This window comes from Calidris pugnax, unplaced genomic scaffold (assembly GCF_001431845.1).
Source record: "Calidris pugnax isolate Ruff unplaced genomic scaffold, ASM143184v1 scaffold25, whole genome shotgun sequence".
Taxonomy (NCBI): Eukaryota; Metazoa; Chordata; class Aves; order Charadriiformes; family Scolopacidae; genus Calidris; species Calidris pugnax.
In genome coordinates this window covers 15,607,829-15,625,774 of record NW_015090805.1, presented here as the reverse complement: position 1 = coordinate 15,625,774, position 17,946 = coordinate 15,607,829, and the positions used below count along the sequence as shown (strand labels likewise).

The 17,946-nt window shown below is 37.2% G+C and overlaps 1 protein-coding gene across 1 annotated transcript in view; it reads right to left on the bottom strand.

Moving 5' to 3' along the window:
• The window catches only part of SAMSN1 (SAM domain, SH3 domain and nuclear localization signals 1), a 72,334-nt gene extending 55,040 nt beyond the window's left edge, over positions 1 to 17,294 (bottom strand). Inside the window, exons 1-4 of the mRNA XM_014938294.1 lie at positions 17,256 to 17,294; positions 15,222 to 15,259; positions 8,737 to 8,804; positions 4,571 to 4,639 (exon numbers count right to left, since the gene is read on the bottom strand). Coding sequence (XP_014793780.1) covers positions 4,571 to 4,639; positions 8,737 to 8,804; positions 15,222 to 15,243 — 159 coding nt within the window. The 5' untranslated portion in view covers positions 15,244 to 15,259; positions 17,256 to 17,294. The remainder of the gene's footprint in view (positions 1 to 4,570; positions 4,640 to 8,736; positions 8,805 to 15,221; positions 15,260 to 17,255) is intronic.
• Positions 17,295 to 17,946: the final 652 nt, after the last annotated feature.

Below are 17,946 nucleotides of genomic sequence, written 5' to 3'. Positions count from 1 at the left end.
CATAGAAATCCCAGATATGGCAAACTACTGCATTTAAATGTGTATGGGAGTGTGTTCTGAAACACTGAAATCTTCCTTTATTCAAGGCCTTATTTCCTTTCCTAGATTAAATGACAATAACATAAATGAAAATTCGAATCTGCTATTTTACATTACAACAATGTCCTGCTGGAGAAACTCAAGGTTTGGGTACTACAGGCTCCTAAAGCAGGAACTTTGTGTACATGCAGCCATCTCACATGCTTTCACGTATGTTAAATCAGCTGTAATCTAGAAAATCAGGCCAGAAACACTTGAGTTCACTTCCAGACTGAACTTCTCTGTGAGTTTCAGAGAGGAATTTCATACTTTGACAGCAAATAACCTCTTTTCCATAGTTATATGCTGTGTTTCACATGGGATATCTGCTTTTCATTAGAAACCAACACAAGTAAATATATCAGAAATGAGTAAAACCGTAATTCATTGAAGGCTACTTTTTGGAACAATACTGTCTGGCTTCTATGGATGTTCACCTACTTACACCAATAATTAATTTGGCCTATTGCGGCAATGCATCTTTGGTGATATTACAAGTGATTAAGTGCTGGTGCTGATTTTATCAGAAGGTAGAAATGCAGAGACCTTTATTGCACTCTCCCCAACAATTAGGTCACACATAATAGATCCTTTCTACCTCCTCATATGCATAATCCTTCAAGACAAAGTCATCAGGGAGTTTGCTAGCACAGTCTAATGTATAGTGTGCAGGCTGCTTAGTGATGGGTCTCAAGAGATTCTGAACTCCTCAGCTTTCATTTGGGTTGCAGGCTTTTTGCAATTTTAGCATGAAGCCCCAGCATTCACATATTACATGTTACATATATCCCCTGCAGCAATGTTAAGGGAGAGTTTAAAAAAAAAAAAGACCACCGTTCACTTGACAGATACCTGCTTATAAAGATGGCTGTGCTTCAAGTGCCAAAAGTTCAGATATTTTTCTATGAAGACATGAGGTTCTGTAAGCAGAAACAGAAGTCCAAGACTTCTATGCCCAGGCAAAGGACATTTTCATGTGTATTTGGTTAGTTTTGTGTCACTAGACATTTGTGTTGAAATTATAGCAAGTTTCAGCAGAGAGTTCATGAAAGCTAAGCGAGAATAGGTGAGATGCTCCCCTGTATATTCAGGTGTTTGATTTCAAACCTTGAAAGTGTTTGTACCTAATGATTTGCACCACCAGTTTGCTTTTGTCCAATTATAAATTTGCACGGGGGTTTAATATCCTACAGAATCTGGTACATTCTCCTCATGTTAGACCAATGGACTAACAGAATATTAGAAATTGTCTTGAACCAAGCATGACCTAGTGAAATAACCATATACACACATGGGTAAAATTACACACTAACAAACCTGAAACTATTTTATTCTTTCAGGCACTGTTCTGATGAAGTGTTCTTATCTATGTAAAACCTTATTATTATTAGCTTATCTCTAGATATCAGCCATGTCTCATGGCTGATAAAAATTAGCATGACTCCATTCATGGTGATGGAATTATGCTGACAGGACCTTAGGACTCCTCCTCTTGCTAAACACAGTGAGTAATGCAGAAGCTTCCATCATGGACAGCATTTGGCTGTTGACTCCCTTTTTCTTAGCAACATGCTACATTCCTTGAAGACTGCAGACTATCCTGGGAACTGGGATTCAACGAGAGAAACACTCTCTGGGAAGCCAGAGAGTTGAATGTAAACATCTTTTCATGCCTCCAGTGTCTTTTGTAAATTACAGATACATTAGCATTTTATTTTCGATTTGAAGCGAATTTCACAGCTATCCCTGTAAGCTGCGTTTTTCTCTCAAAGTGCCACAAACTGAATTCACAGCAGGTAAATTTAAGATGAAAGATGCTTTCCAGAAGTTCAACTGATGAACTTCAGCTACTTTTGGATGTCCAACAGAGAGGATCTGAACATAGATCCCCCATAATGCATATATTGTGGAGATCAGCTCATCAACACTGACTGTTCTGCTGTGCTGATACTCACATATTACTCTGTGCTAGTTACTAATAGAGACAAAACCCAGGTGCTTTCAATTTCAGCCATTTGAAGAATTAATTATTGTATTTTGCAGACTAACAAAAACTAGTATTTTGAAGTTTAAAACCCTTTATGTCTTCTTGAGGATCTTCACTGTAGGATAAGTTCTCAGCAGATCCATCTTAGTTTAGGGCCCTTTTACAGCTTGTATCTGAGTAGCCATCATCGACTGTAGGCCAAATCCAAGCATCCTTAGATTAGTCATGTTCTGATTTGTATTTCAAGCCCTCTCTCCCCTCTTCCAAATTCAAGATAGCAGGACTGCAGTTTTAGCTTAGCTAAAGAGAAAAATTGAGGTGTAATTTTTCAACCTCTCATTGTGAGATGTCTTTGCAAAAATAAATCATGGTGGGTTTAAAATGCTAATGTTGCTCTAATGTAAGATCTCTTATAGTAATAATCATTTGCTCACTTATAAGTAACGATACAAAAGCAACATGATGACTCTGAGTTATGATCTGGGGTTTCCATCATGGAGACATCAAGATAAACGGAAGATAATCTATTCAGATAATTATATTAATGGCAAACCCTAATCTTCTTTACCTAAAAGCAGTCATTTGGTAGAGTCTATTGTTAGTGAAATGTCATAAGTGCTTAAATAATACAGTAACCCTCTTTTACAGAGAAAAAAGCTCATGCAGTATAAGTTGGTGTTGGGACAGCTTTTAAATTTACAGTATTTTATTTTGGTTTACCTAAGCGCTCAAGTCCAGAAGTTTAGCTGCCTATCCAGAGGTAAAACATTCTTTGGTGGAGAAACCAGACAGACTGTCAGGTGAACTGACCATCCTGGTGTCACAGTTTAAGTGTATTGTCCTGGCAACCCTCAGCCACAGCTTAGTGAAAGCATGCATAAAAGTGAGAAAACCCATTATATGTCATGGTCTGGTTTCAGGCAATTTTCTTCTTGCTGTTTGTGTTATCTGGAATCTGGACAGTTGCCACTGTCCAAGATATGAGAGAAGGAAGAGCAGTAACAGAAAGTGCAGGGCTACTGGCTGGACCAGTAATGTAAACTAATTTGGAGTATGCTACTTTCCAGTATCGTCCTTCTCTGTGGAGTTCCAAAAGGAACTCTGGGGGAATACCGAAGGCCAGTGCACAGAGCAGTACATCTCCACACATAAACATAAAAAGCTGTTAACTTAAAACACACTTAAAGCCTTTTAAATTCCACCCCCCACCCCCATGTTCTGGGATCACTTGAATATTGTAGCTGTACTCGTGTTTTGCCCAAACTATCAGCAAAGCTATCCGTAAGGAGAGAATTCCATCATGAAGAAGAACACTATTTATTTCCCTGCTTACCAGGTTTTAGTCATGAAAAATCATGTCACACCACAAATAAATATGAATTATGAAAAAAAATAAGGCTTAGTTGCAAATAATTTGCATGAAGTGTGCATGAATGCTTATGGACAAAAGATATATATGTTTTAAAAATGCACTTATAAAAATGTATTGCAGAAAAAGAAACCTAAATTGTGTCTGATAAACTGTTTCCACTTTATCCTAAGATATTCTAAATATGTTAGAAATCTTTGCTTACTGAGGTGTTATGAGGATTAACCTGATGACAGGAATACAGCAATTCAGAAGCTAAGTGGAAAACACTGTTGGTCAGATTCCAGGAATCTCAGTCTTATTGAGCATTCTTTTTTCTGGGTGTAACTGCATTAGTTTCAATAAAAGTACTTGCACAGCATGTCACTGCTCAGCATAAAGAATTTAGTCATGGAAGTGTCTAATCTCTGTGATTTTTCCTCAACGGTTTGCCTTTCCCAAAGAACTGCAATGATTTAATCATAATTACCTATACACTTAAATTCAGAGTACAGTGTAACAGTGAAAAGACAAAAATTACTGCATGTTTACTGTGTCAATGGTGCTATCATTATAGTATCATAGAAATTTTTTGAAAGTTTCAGTAATACCCTTGCTGCACATACTGAATATTAAAATAGTACATGATGACAGAGAACTTTATGCTCTATTTATACAAAGAGTTAGTTCTGTAAAATGCACTGAATTTGGACAAATTTTATGTTAAAAATAGTTTAAGAAAACCAGTTAAGCCACGGTCTACCAATCTATAGACATACACTGTACAGACTTCTTTCATGTGCTTCTGCCATACATATCTGACCTTTAAATATTCTCATTATTTTAGTCTGGTACTCCAGCTACTCAAAAACGACTGCATAGACAAACTAAGCAGGCTAGGATTATGGGCAGATTTTCTCCTGGGGACCACAGAGCAGTAATAAGATATTTTATAAAAGATAAAGAAATATTATGATCAGTAGCAGAGCAATAATAAGGTATTCTATAAAAGATAAAGAGATATCACTATTAGTAACATGGATATTGATAAAGATCTTCCAACTTTTGGGGAAGCAACATACAGTAAAGGAAATCCTACTAAGACAGCATGTTCTTCCAGGCTGCTAGCTGCTGATGAAAAGCAAATGGCAACTCACCATTTCACTGCTACCAGCCACACTTGAATTGTGAACTCGTGGTGGAATCCACTGCTCATAGTTTATCACCTAATTAGTAAGAAAGATAAAATTAAAAAAATCCGACATCAATAAGATGAATAAACATAGCTAGTATCATGTTATTGAATACAGACTGAGGGCTCAGCAGTCTTTCAACCCAGTACCGTATGCATATAAAAGCAATGGCTGACATACACCAGCTGACACCCATTGAAATCAGTTTGATACTGCACTGTCTTAATTTCCTTAGTTATCTGGGACTCAGTAACATCTTGAGGACAACATAGTCTATGTGGTGCAGCGGCAGAGCCATGCATTATCTCATGGGATGCTTCGGTCTCATCCTATATCTTGGCCCTCTTTTCCCAATTAGCAGGAAAACCACAGAAGACTTCCCTCAGCAGTGGCCCCCCACAGCTGAAGAGCAAGTGTCACTGATGCATTTCTTAAAAGGGTCTTTTTCAGCTCGTCTCATTTTGCCTGCAATGTTGAATCCCAATGGTGTGAGTTTGAATTGGATTAACAATGCAGAGAAAATGGGAGGATCCTGAGAACTAAGCAAAGACAAGACTATATATACTTTCATCATCCGCCTATAATCCATTTCTTGGTCACAATGTCCTCATGATAGGAACGCCGTGAGAATACACTTTCCCTGGGGCACTGATGCAGTCCCTAGTGGGCAAGCCTGACAGTGCTTATAGCTTATCAGTGAAAGTAGTGAACACTAGCCTTTTTTCTTCATGAATATGAATGACACTTTGAAGGCTGAATGCAACCTAAGAATTTACGTGAGAAATGAGGCATGAAACATTTCTGAAAATGTATTAGCCCAAAGACTGTATTACTTCATATTTTATGTCCTTCCCAATATGTTACAAAGGGTTTGAGCCATCAAGGGAGCCCTGCTAGTCATGAACAAACAAGAACAAAGATATGATAAATAAATGCAGAAAGTAAAGCTATTTTTTATGGTAAGGTACAATTATAACAGTGTTGTGTTCCTCAACAACAACAATGCTGTGTTCCTCAACTGGTACTTCGGTTTCAAGCCCCTGTTTTCCAGGGCTTACAGAATGAATGGAATGAAATCACTATCTATTTAGGGAATAGAGAGGAATCAAAGTTTTTGTGAAGCACTCAGGGAAGCTTATTTGCTTTCTTTTTTTTTCTTTTTTTTTCTTTTCTTTTGTTTTGTTTTAGAGGGGAAAACCCCTAAAATGTTCATCTATTCTTTTTATTCTTGCTTGTAAATTTGGGTCTTCCATGTCTCATAGAATCACAGACTCACGCAGACTAGTTGAGGAAGGAAAGCATCTCTGGAGATTGTCTAGTCTAAATCCCAGCTCAGAGCAGGTCCACCAGAGCAAGTTGCGTAGGTCCATGTCCTGACAGGTTTTGAGTATCTCCAAAGATGGAGTTTACACAGCCTCTCTGGGAAGCCTCTTTCAGTGTTTGACATCTCCTTACAGTAGAAAAGTGGTTTCTTTATGTTAAATGACATTTTCTGTATTTCAGTTTGTGCCTCTTGTCCTGTCCCTGGGCTCCACTGAGAAGAGTCTAGCTCTGTTGTGTTTACCCCCAGCCTGAGATGTTTGTACACATGTACCAGATCCCCCTGAGCCTTCTTTGCTCCAGGCTGAACAATCCCAGCTCTCTCAGCCTCTTCTCATATGACAGATACTCCAGTCCCTTAACGATCTTCATGCCCCTTCATTGGATTTATTTTAGTATTTTCCCTGTTTGCCTTGTACTGGAGACACAATAACTGAACCCAGCATGCATAGGTGGTGGGTCAGCTCGCCACTACTGAGCAGAGGGGAAGGATGATCTCCCTTGTCCTGCCAGCAATGCTTTGCCTAGTGAAGCCCAAGAGGATGTTGGCCTTCTTTGCTCCAAGGTCACATTGTCACAAGGTCACAAGCTTGGTCTTCACCAGGACTCCCAGGACCTTTTCTGCTAAGATGCTTTTCAGACAACTGGTTCCCAGCCTGTATTGGCAGAAGTGATTATTTCTCCCTGGGTTCAGGACTTCACACTTCCCTTTATTGGACTTCATGAGGTTCCTGTTTTCCCATTTCTCCAGTCTGTTGAAGGCCTTCTGATAGCCAAGCACTACTCTCTGGTGCATCAGGCACTCCTCTCAGTTTTACAGCAACTGCAAATTTCCTGAAGGTGCATTCAGTCCCATTGACCAGGTGATTAAGGAAGATGATAAACAGTAACGGACTCAGGATCAACCCCTGGGGTAGACCACTAGGGACTCGTCTGCTGCAGAACTTTAAGCCATTAATCACATTCCTTTGAGCCCAGCAGCTCAATCTGTTTTCAATCCATTTCACCATCCACTTTTCTAGTCCCTATTTCATTAGTTTGTCCATGAGGATGTTATGGGGAACAGTGTTGAAAGCCTTAGTAATGTCAAAATGAAAAACATCCACCACTTTCCCCTCTTCCAGTCACTTCCTTGTATAAGGTCCCCAGGCTGGTCAGGCATGATTACCATTTCATAAATTCATGCTGACTACCTCCACCTTATTTTCTTTCATATGTTTGGGAGTAGTTTCTAGGATTACTTGCTCCATCACATTCCTAGGGATTTAGGTGGCTGGCCTGCAGTTCCCTGGATCTTCTTTACAGCCCTCCTGAAGATAGGAGTGACATCCAAAACACTGGAGTGACATCACACCACTTTTCTGAGATCCTAATGACACCACAGGCTTGCAACTGCAGGCAGACCTCTACTTCCTCCTGGTTTGTTCCCCATGCCATGAGTATGAGCATACAGGCACTTCATAAGGGCACTCATTTGTGCTGATTTTGCAGAAAAAGTGTGAGAGCTTCCCCCATAATGCTCTACTGTCAGCATTCCCATATTTGTATGCATAATGCAGTACAGCAAATGGAAACAGATAATCAGACTATTTTGGAAGCTTAAAAGGCCTTTATATCAATGTTATCTTGATTATAATGAAGGTAATAATTGCTAAAACTCAAAATAATGTCATAAAAATGAAAATTTTATAAAGCAAGTTCAATGGGTCTTAAGTTGGCACCAAAGATTGGAGGTATCCGAGTCTCTACAACTCATTAGTCACATGTCCCAAAAAAGCATCTTCAAAAACTTAGAGAAGTCAAAAATAGAACTGTGCTTTTAAAATGGGGCAAATGGTTCATAGGGAGATGATTTAAGGCATTTTAAGGAAACGTACTATAAAGCAAACATAAGCTTTGGAACCTATTATTTCTTTTCTTCCCCTTTTGGCTCCATATTCTATAATGTCTGCGGAATGGTCTCTAGGATCTTAACACGAGTCAGCCCAGAGGGTGCCGTGGCAGGATAGGGGCAGAGCCAGAGATCCCTCACGCTAAGGGAAGAACTGCTGTGGGAAATCAAAGAATAATCTGTCTTCTTAATACTTAGAAAGTGAAAAGAGAACAGACAAAGAATGAGAGACACAAAAGAGAAAGCTTCCTCCCCACCTATGTTTTGGCAGCAGAGAGAGAAGGCAATCATGGGAACAAACTAACAGTACAGAGACACATAAAACCCTGAGGGAAAGCAGGAGAAACCTGGAACACAGTGGCTTTAAAGTCACCAATACGGTCGTCTGTCCCCTGATACACAGATCGTTTGACTTGTCTCCTTTTTAAGCCAGATCATGTTTCTGTCCTACACTGTAGCTGAGCACTGCCTAAAGTCTAGATCTTCAGAGCTCTCTGTCTTATCTCAGATGCCTTCAGGGTGATGCTGTACAGTTTTTTCTTTCTTTTAACCTAAACATCCAAAGGAGACTCCTGACATTGTATAAAAACAGCAGAGGAAACTCAGTTTGGAGCCTTTTATAAAGTTTAATACTTGCCTTGAATGCAACATTCTGTAAAGGAAAATTTACAAGATTTTCAGCTTTTAAATATTTTATTGTACTAATTCCTCATTTAGACACATACACACATATACAGGTGTGTGTTAGACACTTTTAATCAGATTCCCAAACTGGGTAAAGTGTTGTGTCATGTGAGATGAGCAGATTTCAAGCTGATTTGCAACAGATATGAATTGCCCCTTTAAGTAAAATATTATCAGGGCAAACATTGGACTGGAAGTGAAATGGTATATGTTTATAGAAATTCAGCAAACACACCTGGCATGTGGTTTCTTCTATCTTCTTTCCTTGCAGAAAATGTATTCCATCACCAATAATATTATCTTCTGTGAATTATGACCAAAAAAAAAAAAGAAAACATGCTTTAAATGTCGTTTTAAGCATTCAGAAGAATATCATTTGAATTGCACTTGATGTTTTAAACTGTCATTTTGACTCTCTGAAGTTAATCTGATATTATTTAAGCATGCCTTTTATTTCAAACTGCTTTGAAGTAAGACTACAGAACAAATTGGCAAACTGACTCTCATAAAGAAAACTCATTCATGCTTACTTCTTCATATATACTTAGTTCTCAGAGTTTAGTAACCCAAATCCCACTAAGAGCTTCCTCTTGCCCTGTTAATTTATAGCAGAAGAGTATAGACCATTCACATTAAAAAAAATGAAGGCCCTGGGCAAAAAAGATCTTTGCAATTTAGATCTGTTTGCTTAGATTAGATTAGAAATAACTTTCAAAGGATGAATGTCCTCCCATTTCTTTCAAGATATTAATGTTTTACATGGGAAGAGTATTTACCTTCATTACAACAATAAGCAATAATACATCAAACAAGTCTTTGAAAAGTTTACTTTTACTAAGTCTACTTTGAAAGATCTACTCTTACTCCCACTCTTAAGGCAAAGCATCCACTATTATACTACTGTAGAAAGGCCCTAGTGACTAGAATCCATCAACAAAGATATCAGAGGTACTCAGCTATTTTGCAGGAGAAAAAAAAAAAAAAAAAAAAAAAGAAATATTATCTACTAACCACAGGCCAAAGTGCTATCCTATTTTTCCAAAGTTACTAGAAACTAGTAGAAGTGTGTTGCTTTTTTTTTTTCAGGAACCCTAACTTGGCCTCCTTATTACTGCTGAGGAATAGCTTACAACATCAGAAATTCTCCTGTTTGCAAAAGGACAGTTATCAACATAGAGATTCACAACGGCTAACTGTAGGCAGGTGAGACTGACGACATTTTTTGTCTACAGTCAACAGAAAAAGAAAGATTAATTCAGTGAATAATTCCAAGTGAATGAGATTCTTCAGCTATCAAACGAAAAAAACTGTTTGAACATGACCACAAAAATTTACATTCAAAGAGGAAGATCCCAATCTTCAAAATGTCTATGCTTATGTTGGAATTACATGAGACCACAATGTGTGTAAAGCTAGCAAAAAAAACCCCCTGAACTCATGTGAATGAAACAATTTAAGGCCTCCAAGTTAGCACATAAATTTTCATATGTTATTTTTCAAGCAAATTCTGAATCAAGAGACTTTTTTAGGGTTCTTATTTTTCCTAAAAGAAAATAATCTGCAATCAAAAATTGCAACACAGTAACAAATAATATTCTTTACAATTTTGCAACTTGGATGTTGTTAAATCTCGGAAATTACTATGTGGACATCAGGCAAAAAAGAGCAACACACTTTTCATATCCTAGTTCTGCCTTGAAACCATAGGTGAGCTGCATAGAAAACACCATCAAACAGTTTCCTTTATTTGCCATGTGCGTCAACAGGAAGAGGAAAAATGAGTCACAGAAAATTTTTTTGCACGTGTTTGCCTTTGGAGGCTTCTGTAAGAACTTTTATGATTATAGGACAGCGTCTTTCTCCTACGGACTTAATGGTTAAAATAAAACAAAAAGCTTCTCCGAAAAATATGTTACATTTCAAAATCTAACATGACTGACCAGATTTTAAGGTGTCTCAAGCACCTGTGGATCTCCTTGAAGTCACTGAGGGCCAGGTGTCTGACAATCTAGTTGTTTATTTAAGTATAGAGCTTCTTCTAGAAGCAGCATAACTCATGTCAAACAGTGCTTATGCAACTGTTTAACATAACTGGGTTGTTTCTGGTCCTCAGGCTAATTTTTTTTCATCTCCTGCAGGCATCTCAGCACACCATGCCCCTGTGCTCTGTAAGCTTACTCTAAAACTTAAGTCCTGCAGCGTTTGGTCCTGTATCCACAAGTCCTGTTACAGCCTCGTCCAAAATAGTATTGCTTGGTAGCTGTCTGCAGCTGAATCACAGAGAACTGTGGGGCAACATATAACGACCTTAGCTTGAAAGACTACTTACAGTGACGCCTTTTTAAGGTAATTCTGGTCAAAACCAAATAAACAACAGCATGTTATTAAAGCAGAGCTTAGTGGTCGCCCCAACCATGATCTCTTTTGCTAGCCGTAATAACGTCCATCCACAGTAATTTTGTTTAAATCACATCTCCAATCCATTGAAGTATGGAATAGGGTATATGGGTAAAAAAACCCCAAACAAACATGCAAAAGATATAAGTAAGCTGCAATGTTCTTTTCTTCCTAGTCTAGGGATGGGTACCAGTGACTTTACTGTGGAGTATTACTATTACTATTAGGAGCAGTGGAGAATTATGTCCACTGACTCTGAGAGTGTCAGCTCTTTTCTGTTTTCCTCTGTAATACAGAGGAAAAATCACAGAAGCCTGCTGATTGTGATTTGTATATTCTACTTTTTCAACAATGTTACATTTACACTGGCAAATCTAGTGCCGACAATTTGGGTTTGGGCTTGTGAGCAAAAGCAGGTGTTCCCACTATTGTGTCTGTGGGATATATATGTTTTTACTGCCTTATCAGTCTGGAAAACTGATTTTCGTAGAGGTTATACACACAGCAGCACTAAGGACCTAATCCAAAGGCTACCAGCATCAGTGGATGTGTTTTTATTGTCTTCAGTGAGATTTGGATCGGGTCTGTGAATACAGCTCTGAGGTAAGCAGAGAAGTCTATGCTGGGCACTACACATGGTTTATTATATACCTAACAGAAATTCATATTATGCAATAGACTTGCAGACCTTGAGGGATTATCTCTGTTAAGAGAAAGGTTTGATCAATAGTGACAAACTATCTTGATCAATAGCAATACACTGTAAATCTCCTTGCAATGATTTTCACTACTGTGAGAAGGGGACTTCCCTTCAAACCATTTTACTGCGGTAGGGGAAAGGGAGATTTTTATTTAGCTGCCAGCTTTGCTTCCTGTTCCCTCTGGGCCCCTTCCCTTCAATTACAAAATTTGTCAGCTTCTAAAATGTGGACTGCTTCTTTTGCATGCTTTGGATATTTAAAGGGGTAAAAAAAGTCTTGAGTAGAAAAGACTCTGGAGCAAGGTCAAAAACTTTTGTTTTCTTATTCAGCATTTTTGCACCTCCAAACTGACAACCTCTAGAATAGTTTGAGGAATCATTCCAAAATGGTTTTGGTTAAAAATAAGACTTGTCTGGAGAGAAGTGCTTCATTTTTCTTTCACCTATCATTACAACCTTCTCCCTTGCAAGCCAATGAGACACACTGAAAGTCCCTTTCTGGTTCTGGTTCCAAGAAACCCAATTTTCCACACACGGGCGAATGCAATAGCTATTGCAATTTCAGATCTTTTTGCCAAGTATTTAAGAGTCTATCTTCAAGTGGTGAAGTGAATGAAATCCAGAGGGAAAGCTGCTTCCCCGTCCTGTGCTTTCTTTGGCATATCCAGGTAACAGTGGAATCTCCTAACAGTGGATGATATCTAGACCATTTGTACAAGAGATATTAAAAGTTAAACAATGGCCATCTTCCCTCTCTGATGGCTTAAGTAGAAAACAAAACACACATCCACTTAATTCTCACTTATCTTGGTTTCTGTTTCTGCTGAATCTTGTCTGGTTTAGTCTGATTAGGTAACTACAATGCATCTACCTTGACTTTGAAATGTACAAATACAAATTCCATTCCTGGAAGCAACATGAGGCAGATTTTCAAAGCATTTTGATTATTAAAAGTCCAGTTCATGTTTAAATAGACAAAGTGACTGCCTACTTGTTATTTCTCATAGTTATCTTAATGAATGTATACCGATCAGCTCTTAAACAGTGTCATTAGCAATTTCTTGCATGTATTAGGTGTAAAGTTGCTTCAACAAAGGTAGCCAAAAGAGTTTTAGAAAGAGAATTGGACAAAAAGTTGCCTATAAAATTTTACCAACTTTCTGTTGCATGTGTCACGGGTTTTTTTCTGGAAAAGTTACTGTTTCCCTGTTGGATAGCTGGAGCAGTGTAAAGCATACAGGGAACATGAATTCCTACTATAGGCTCATATGACAGTTGGCAAGCCCTATAAAACAGGACTACGGCAATTTATTGTAATGGAATTCTTCTTAGGTCTGTGGACTGCAGACTTTATTGCTCAGAGAGTATTCTTAGCTTCCCAGTTTTAAGGTAAGCTTCATTTTAACTATTTTTCCCCTCCCCCACTTAGGGACAAGAAAAATCTCAAAAGGACTTGACAAATTATTTAGCTAGATTATTGGTGAAAAATGAGAAATTTTCCTAGGTGCCCTTTAAAATACTTTGTGGAAAATGCAAAATCAGCTGAAATATGTTTAGCAATTACCTTCAAGCTGACAGTGCCTTCTGATGTACGAATCATTCTCCAGCTTCCTGGAACCCTGCCAGAGTGTGCCATTCACATTTTTCCTGTCTAAAGTAAAAGAGAGCAGTCACCTGAATTCATAGAAAACCTGTGAAATAACAGGAAAGTCTATAAAAATAGCATCAGAATGCAAATCAAACAAGCTTGCAGAACACTGTAGTGTCTGCTCAAACACAGAAATGAATTGATGATTTCACAATATAGGAAATTTGATGGATGGATGGATGTTATTTATTGTAGGCAGACTTCAAGTTTTATCATCTTTTGGTGCCGCCTAATATCTCATTTAACACTGTTAAAACACGTTCAGAATGTTTTTTATCTTAACCCTGGTTTTAAGACCTAGGAGCCCACAGAACATCTGTGCCTTTATTTTGCTTCCAGGAATTGTATAAATATTATTTAATTTTACAGTTAACAAGCTAGTGTGTTAGCAAGAAGCAGCATCAAAGACGCCCACATCTATGTCACACATGCTCCAAGGCTAGTACTGTCTCAGCTTGAATGGGAGAAACTAGGTTGGCTTTGAGAACAAGATGGCTATTCTTCTGTTTTCTCTGTGAACTTCAAAGCTGTTATGCTTCACAGAATATTGATAACTATTAAGTTTTTGTGCTTTCTGGTTTTGGTTTGTTGGTTTTTTTAATGTTAGGTTTCACTCTATGTCAGACAATTTTCTTTATGAAAGCACATGTCGATTCTGTCAAATACTGGGAATTCATTACAGCCTGAATGCTGCAGACCAAGTGATACTGTTCTGTGTGAAAGTCTTCCCAGTGTGGGGCTACGCAATGAAGTCTTAACATAGGGGAACTTTCAGCTATCTGAGACACATTGTTATGAAATAATGCTGCATTGCTACTGGCATATATAATAACCTTTTTACTCAGTAAGGTCTAGATACAACAAGTATACCCAAACTCTAGAAAATAAATAATACAATGTTAACAGGAAGCTCTCAGTGAAAATAAATAAATAAATAAACAAACAGTAATTTTTACTTTTTAAGAAAAATATTATTATTTCCTACAAGGGATTTACAAAACAGAACTCATTGAATCACAAGTGTGGATTATAATATGCAGTGTCAGGATAGGTTTAAAAAAAACACCTGAATTTCTGTGGTGAACTTGTTTGTGAAAGCTGAAGCACAGTAGTTTAATGTAGGAATGAACAGGGATTAGAATTTGATTAGATCAGAGATATTTTAAATTTTTATTTATATGATTACAAGAAACACTGCTGAGTATTTCTCATGCCTGAATGCTGCAGACCAAGTGATACTGTTCTGTGTGAAAGTCTTCCCAGTGTGGGGCTACGCAATGAAGTCTTAACATAGGGGAACTTTCAGCTATCTGAGACACATTGTTATGAAATAATGCTGCATTGCTACTGGCATATATAATAACCTTTTTACTCAGTAAGGTCTAGATACAACAAGTATACCCAAACTCTAGAAAATAAATAATACAATGTTAACAGGAAGCTCTCAGTGAAAATAAATAAATAAATAAACAAACAGTAATTTTTACTTTTTAAGAAAAATATTATTATTTCCTACAAGGGATTTACAAAACAGAACTCATTGAATCACAAGTGTGGATTATAATATGCAGTGTCAGGATAGGTTTAAAAAAAACACCTGAATTTCTGTGGTGAACTTGTTTGTGAAAGCTGAAGCACAGTAGTTTAATGTAGGAATGAACAGGGATTAGAATTTGATTAGATCAGAGATATTTTAAATTTTTATTTATATGATTACAAGAAACACTGCTGAGTATTTCTCATGCTGTCCCATAAAAGGCTCTTTAAATCTCAGTTAGGTTTCAATGTTTAACTAGTTTGTTTTCTATATGTACCTACAAATGTGTCTGTGAAGGGAGGGAGGGAATATATTGGTAGCTTAACTGTATTTTTTCCTTTGCTTTGCATTTGCTCCAACAGCTGTAAAGCAAATCAGACCCTTAATTAAAGCTGGTTCTCTGAGCGTATATAGTGAATGATTTAAGCAGTTACTAACCAAATGCTTCATTTTCAGACATGGACTTCTGGATGGATCTAAAAGAATTAAAAGAATTTACCGTTAGTTGAAAGTCAGAATGAAAAACGAAAGCACATTTAATCAAATATGGATATTTTCAACCTAATTCTTCAAAGCAGGGCATAGGGATTTATCTGTGCAATTCCCACCAACTTTAATTGGAGTTACTTGGCTTTCCTCATTCACGCAATCATCTACTCCCACATGCCACACAAAGCTCTGAAGGCTTCTGAGTTTTCTTGAAAATTATGTTATTCAAGATTCTTTTTGGAATTAAGAATTCATGACTGAATCAGGGAACCTATCAGGAACAAAATAAGAGATACTTTTCTTTAGACATTATCTGAAATGCCCTACAACTTTTTGAAATTAATGTCTGAAGTTTGGCAACATAATAACGGCTTGAGCCAAAAAGCTACATATGAACATACCATCCACACAACTTTGAGTGATATTTTATGGCCCAAATGAACCTTGAGCTTTTTGAACATTTATATCAAGGAATAGTCCTAACTCATGCTTCCATCTATGATTGGTGTTTTATAAATGATGACTTAATATACTAACTTAACTGAAGAAAAATAAATTTTTGAACTAACACAGATTTACCCAGTGAATTAATTTGTTTCACTTTATCCATAAAAAGCCCAATGGGTAGTAATTTACAAGTGCCTTATCAGTGGAGTTATCATGTAGTGATGGCTGGACACTCACAATGAAATAATTTTCATTGCAAAATCTTTTCATGTTGAGAGAAATTATTTTCATCTGGCTTACTCAATTTTTATATTTAGTCAAATGATCTGGACAACCCTTCTAATTTCACATAATTCATTTAGAATAGGATTAGTTTTAGAATAGAATAGTTTTGTTTGCATTGTAAGATTTGATTCTGTAGTTACAGACTGCTATTTAGGCAGCTAGGTGATTGCATCATATTTGGTAGAGCTTGGTAGGATAAATTTCAGTAAGGTCTACACAGTAGTTTGGCTTACTTAAAAGTGTTAAAGAACAATGAGAAAACCATGAATAATAGACTTATGTCCATACTTTAGTTAATGCAATTTTGGGAACATTTTCACAAGGCCCTGACTGGTCACAGATAACTGAGATCTCACAGCTCTGTGTTTTCAGTTGATAAGGTACTAGTGCTTTTATCAGATGACCAAAATAGATTCAAACTGTTATTTAAGACAAAGGAGTGCTTGATTTTCTTTGAAATCTTTATCTATTTTGGCATTTCTCAGTAATAGGCATAGATAACATTGATCTTCTGAATTTAGTGGAACCCCGCCTAAAAATGAGAAAAAATAATAATAAAAAAAAAATGTGCCAGGGATTTTCATGTCTGTCACAGCCAGACAGATTAAGATCTGTCTCTATCATTCCATTAGGCAGGATTTCAGATTTCATCTGAAGGAGACTACTTCAGTAATGCAATAGCCTTCAACTTGAAGCCAAAAAAGAATTTTCAAAATAATTTCCTCTGCTTACTAATATATATTAATCATTAGCCCAAACAATAACATTGTGCCTTAATGAATGGATGCACAGCATGCTCCTATGTTTATCAATATACTTGATAAAGTACAGTCTGACCTGCTTTATCTGAATCATTTTGCAAACTAATTTTTTACTTGGATTAAAAACACAAACAACAAACTCTTCAGGAGATTATCAGGTCAATGGTACAAACATACTACAAAATAGGTTACCACTTCAATCTTTCAGAAAAGCAGACATATGGTTAAACCAAGCTCAGATTAACTGCATTTGATTTTAGATGTGCTGGTTCTGATATTTTGGAAGAAATCTTTATGTGTATGAAAAAATCATGGCAAAAGAGCTTTAGTAATACATTACAAGCTTGTTGCTTGCTTTCCAACTGCAACATTAATACATGTGCTCTATGAGAATTAAAGAAACATTGTAAGTATTAATAAAACAACAAGAATGAAAGGTACAGACAAATATAGTGATGCTGTGTAGACCTCAAACTGGTTCTCAACTTACTTTCTTTTTTTGGTCACTGTGTTCTCAAAGTCAGGAAATTCCTTTTAAAAAGATAGAGAAAAAAAGTCTATGAAAATCAAAAAATGTTTAATCCAAACAATATTTTCCTTACTGGAAAGACACTGAATGAGGTACTTTTGATGCATGTTTTTAATATCCACTAATGTTTCCAGACTTTCTTTTTCCAACAGCTCAAACTGTGGACACAGTGCAGCACAGAATATATGTAGTTATGTGTCCTGATTTTAGGACGCTTCAATATTCATGGCTCCCAAGAAGTTGCCAACCATAATACCCCTGAAAAACCAGACAACAAGAATATTACCCCCAGAATGAATATCATATTTCTTCTATAGTATTATCCTTTTAAATTTTACAAGGATTAAAACCCCACATGTTACAATGGGATGTGGTTTTCTGAGGTACACGAAAGGATGCAGACTCTGCAATCCCATTACATGCAGATGAATGTGGAAAAGAGCAGGAAACTTTGCAAGTAAAATTGAAAATTGTACAAGTTGGCCTGGCAAAGCTCTGAGGGGCACCAAATCAGAATCAAGCACTGGCCTGGAGGCAAGGTCACACAGCCCCCAGGGCCCAGATGATATGTACCCTGACAAGATGTGGGAAGAGAAGAGTTATGTGGGTGCTGAAAGAGTGAAGAAAAGGATGCTTCACTCTGCAAGTGATG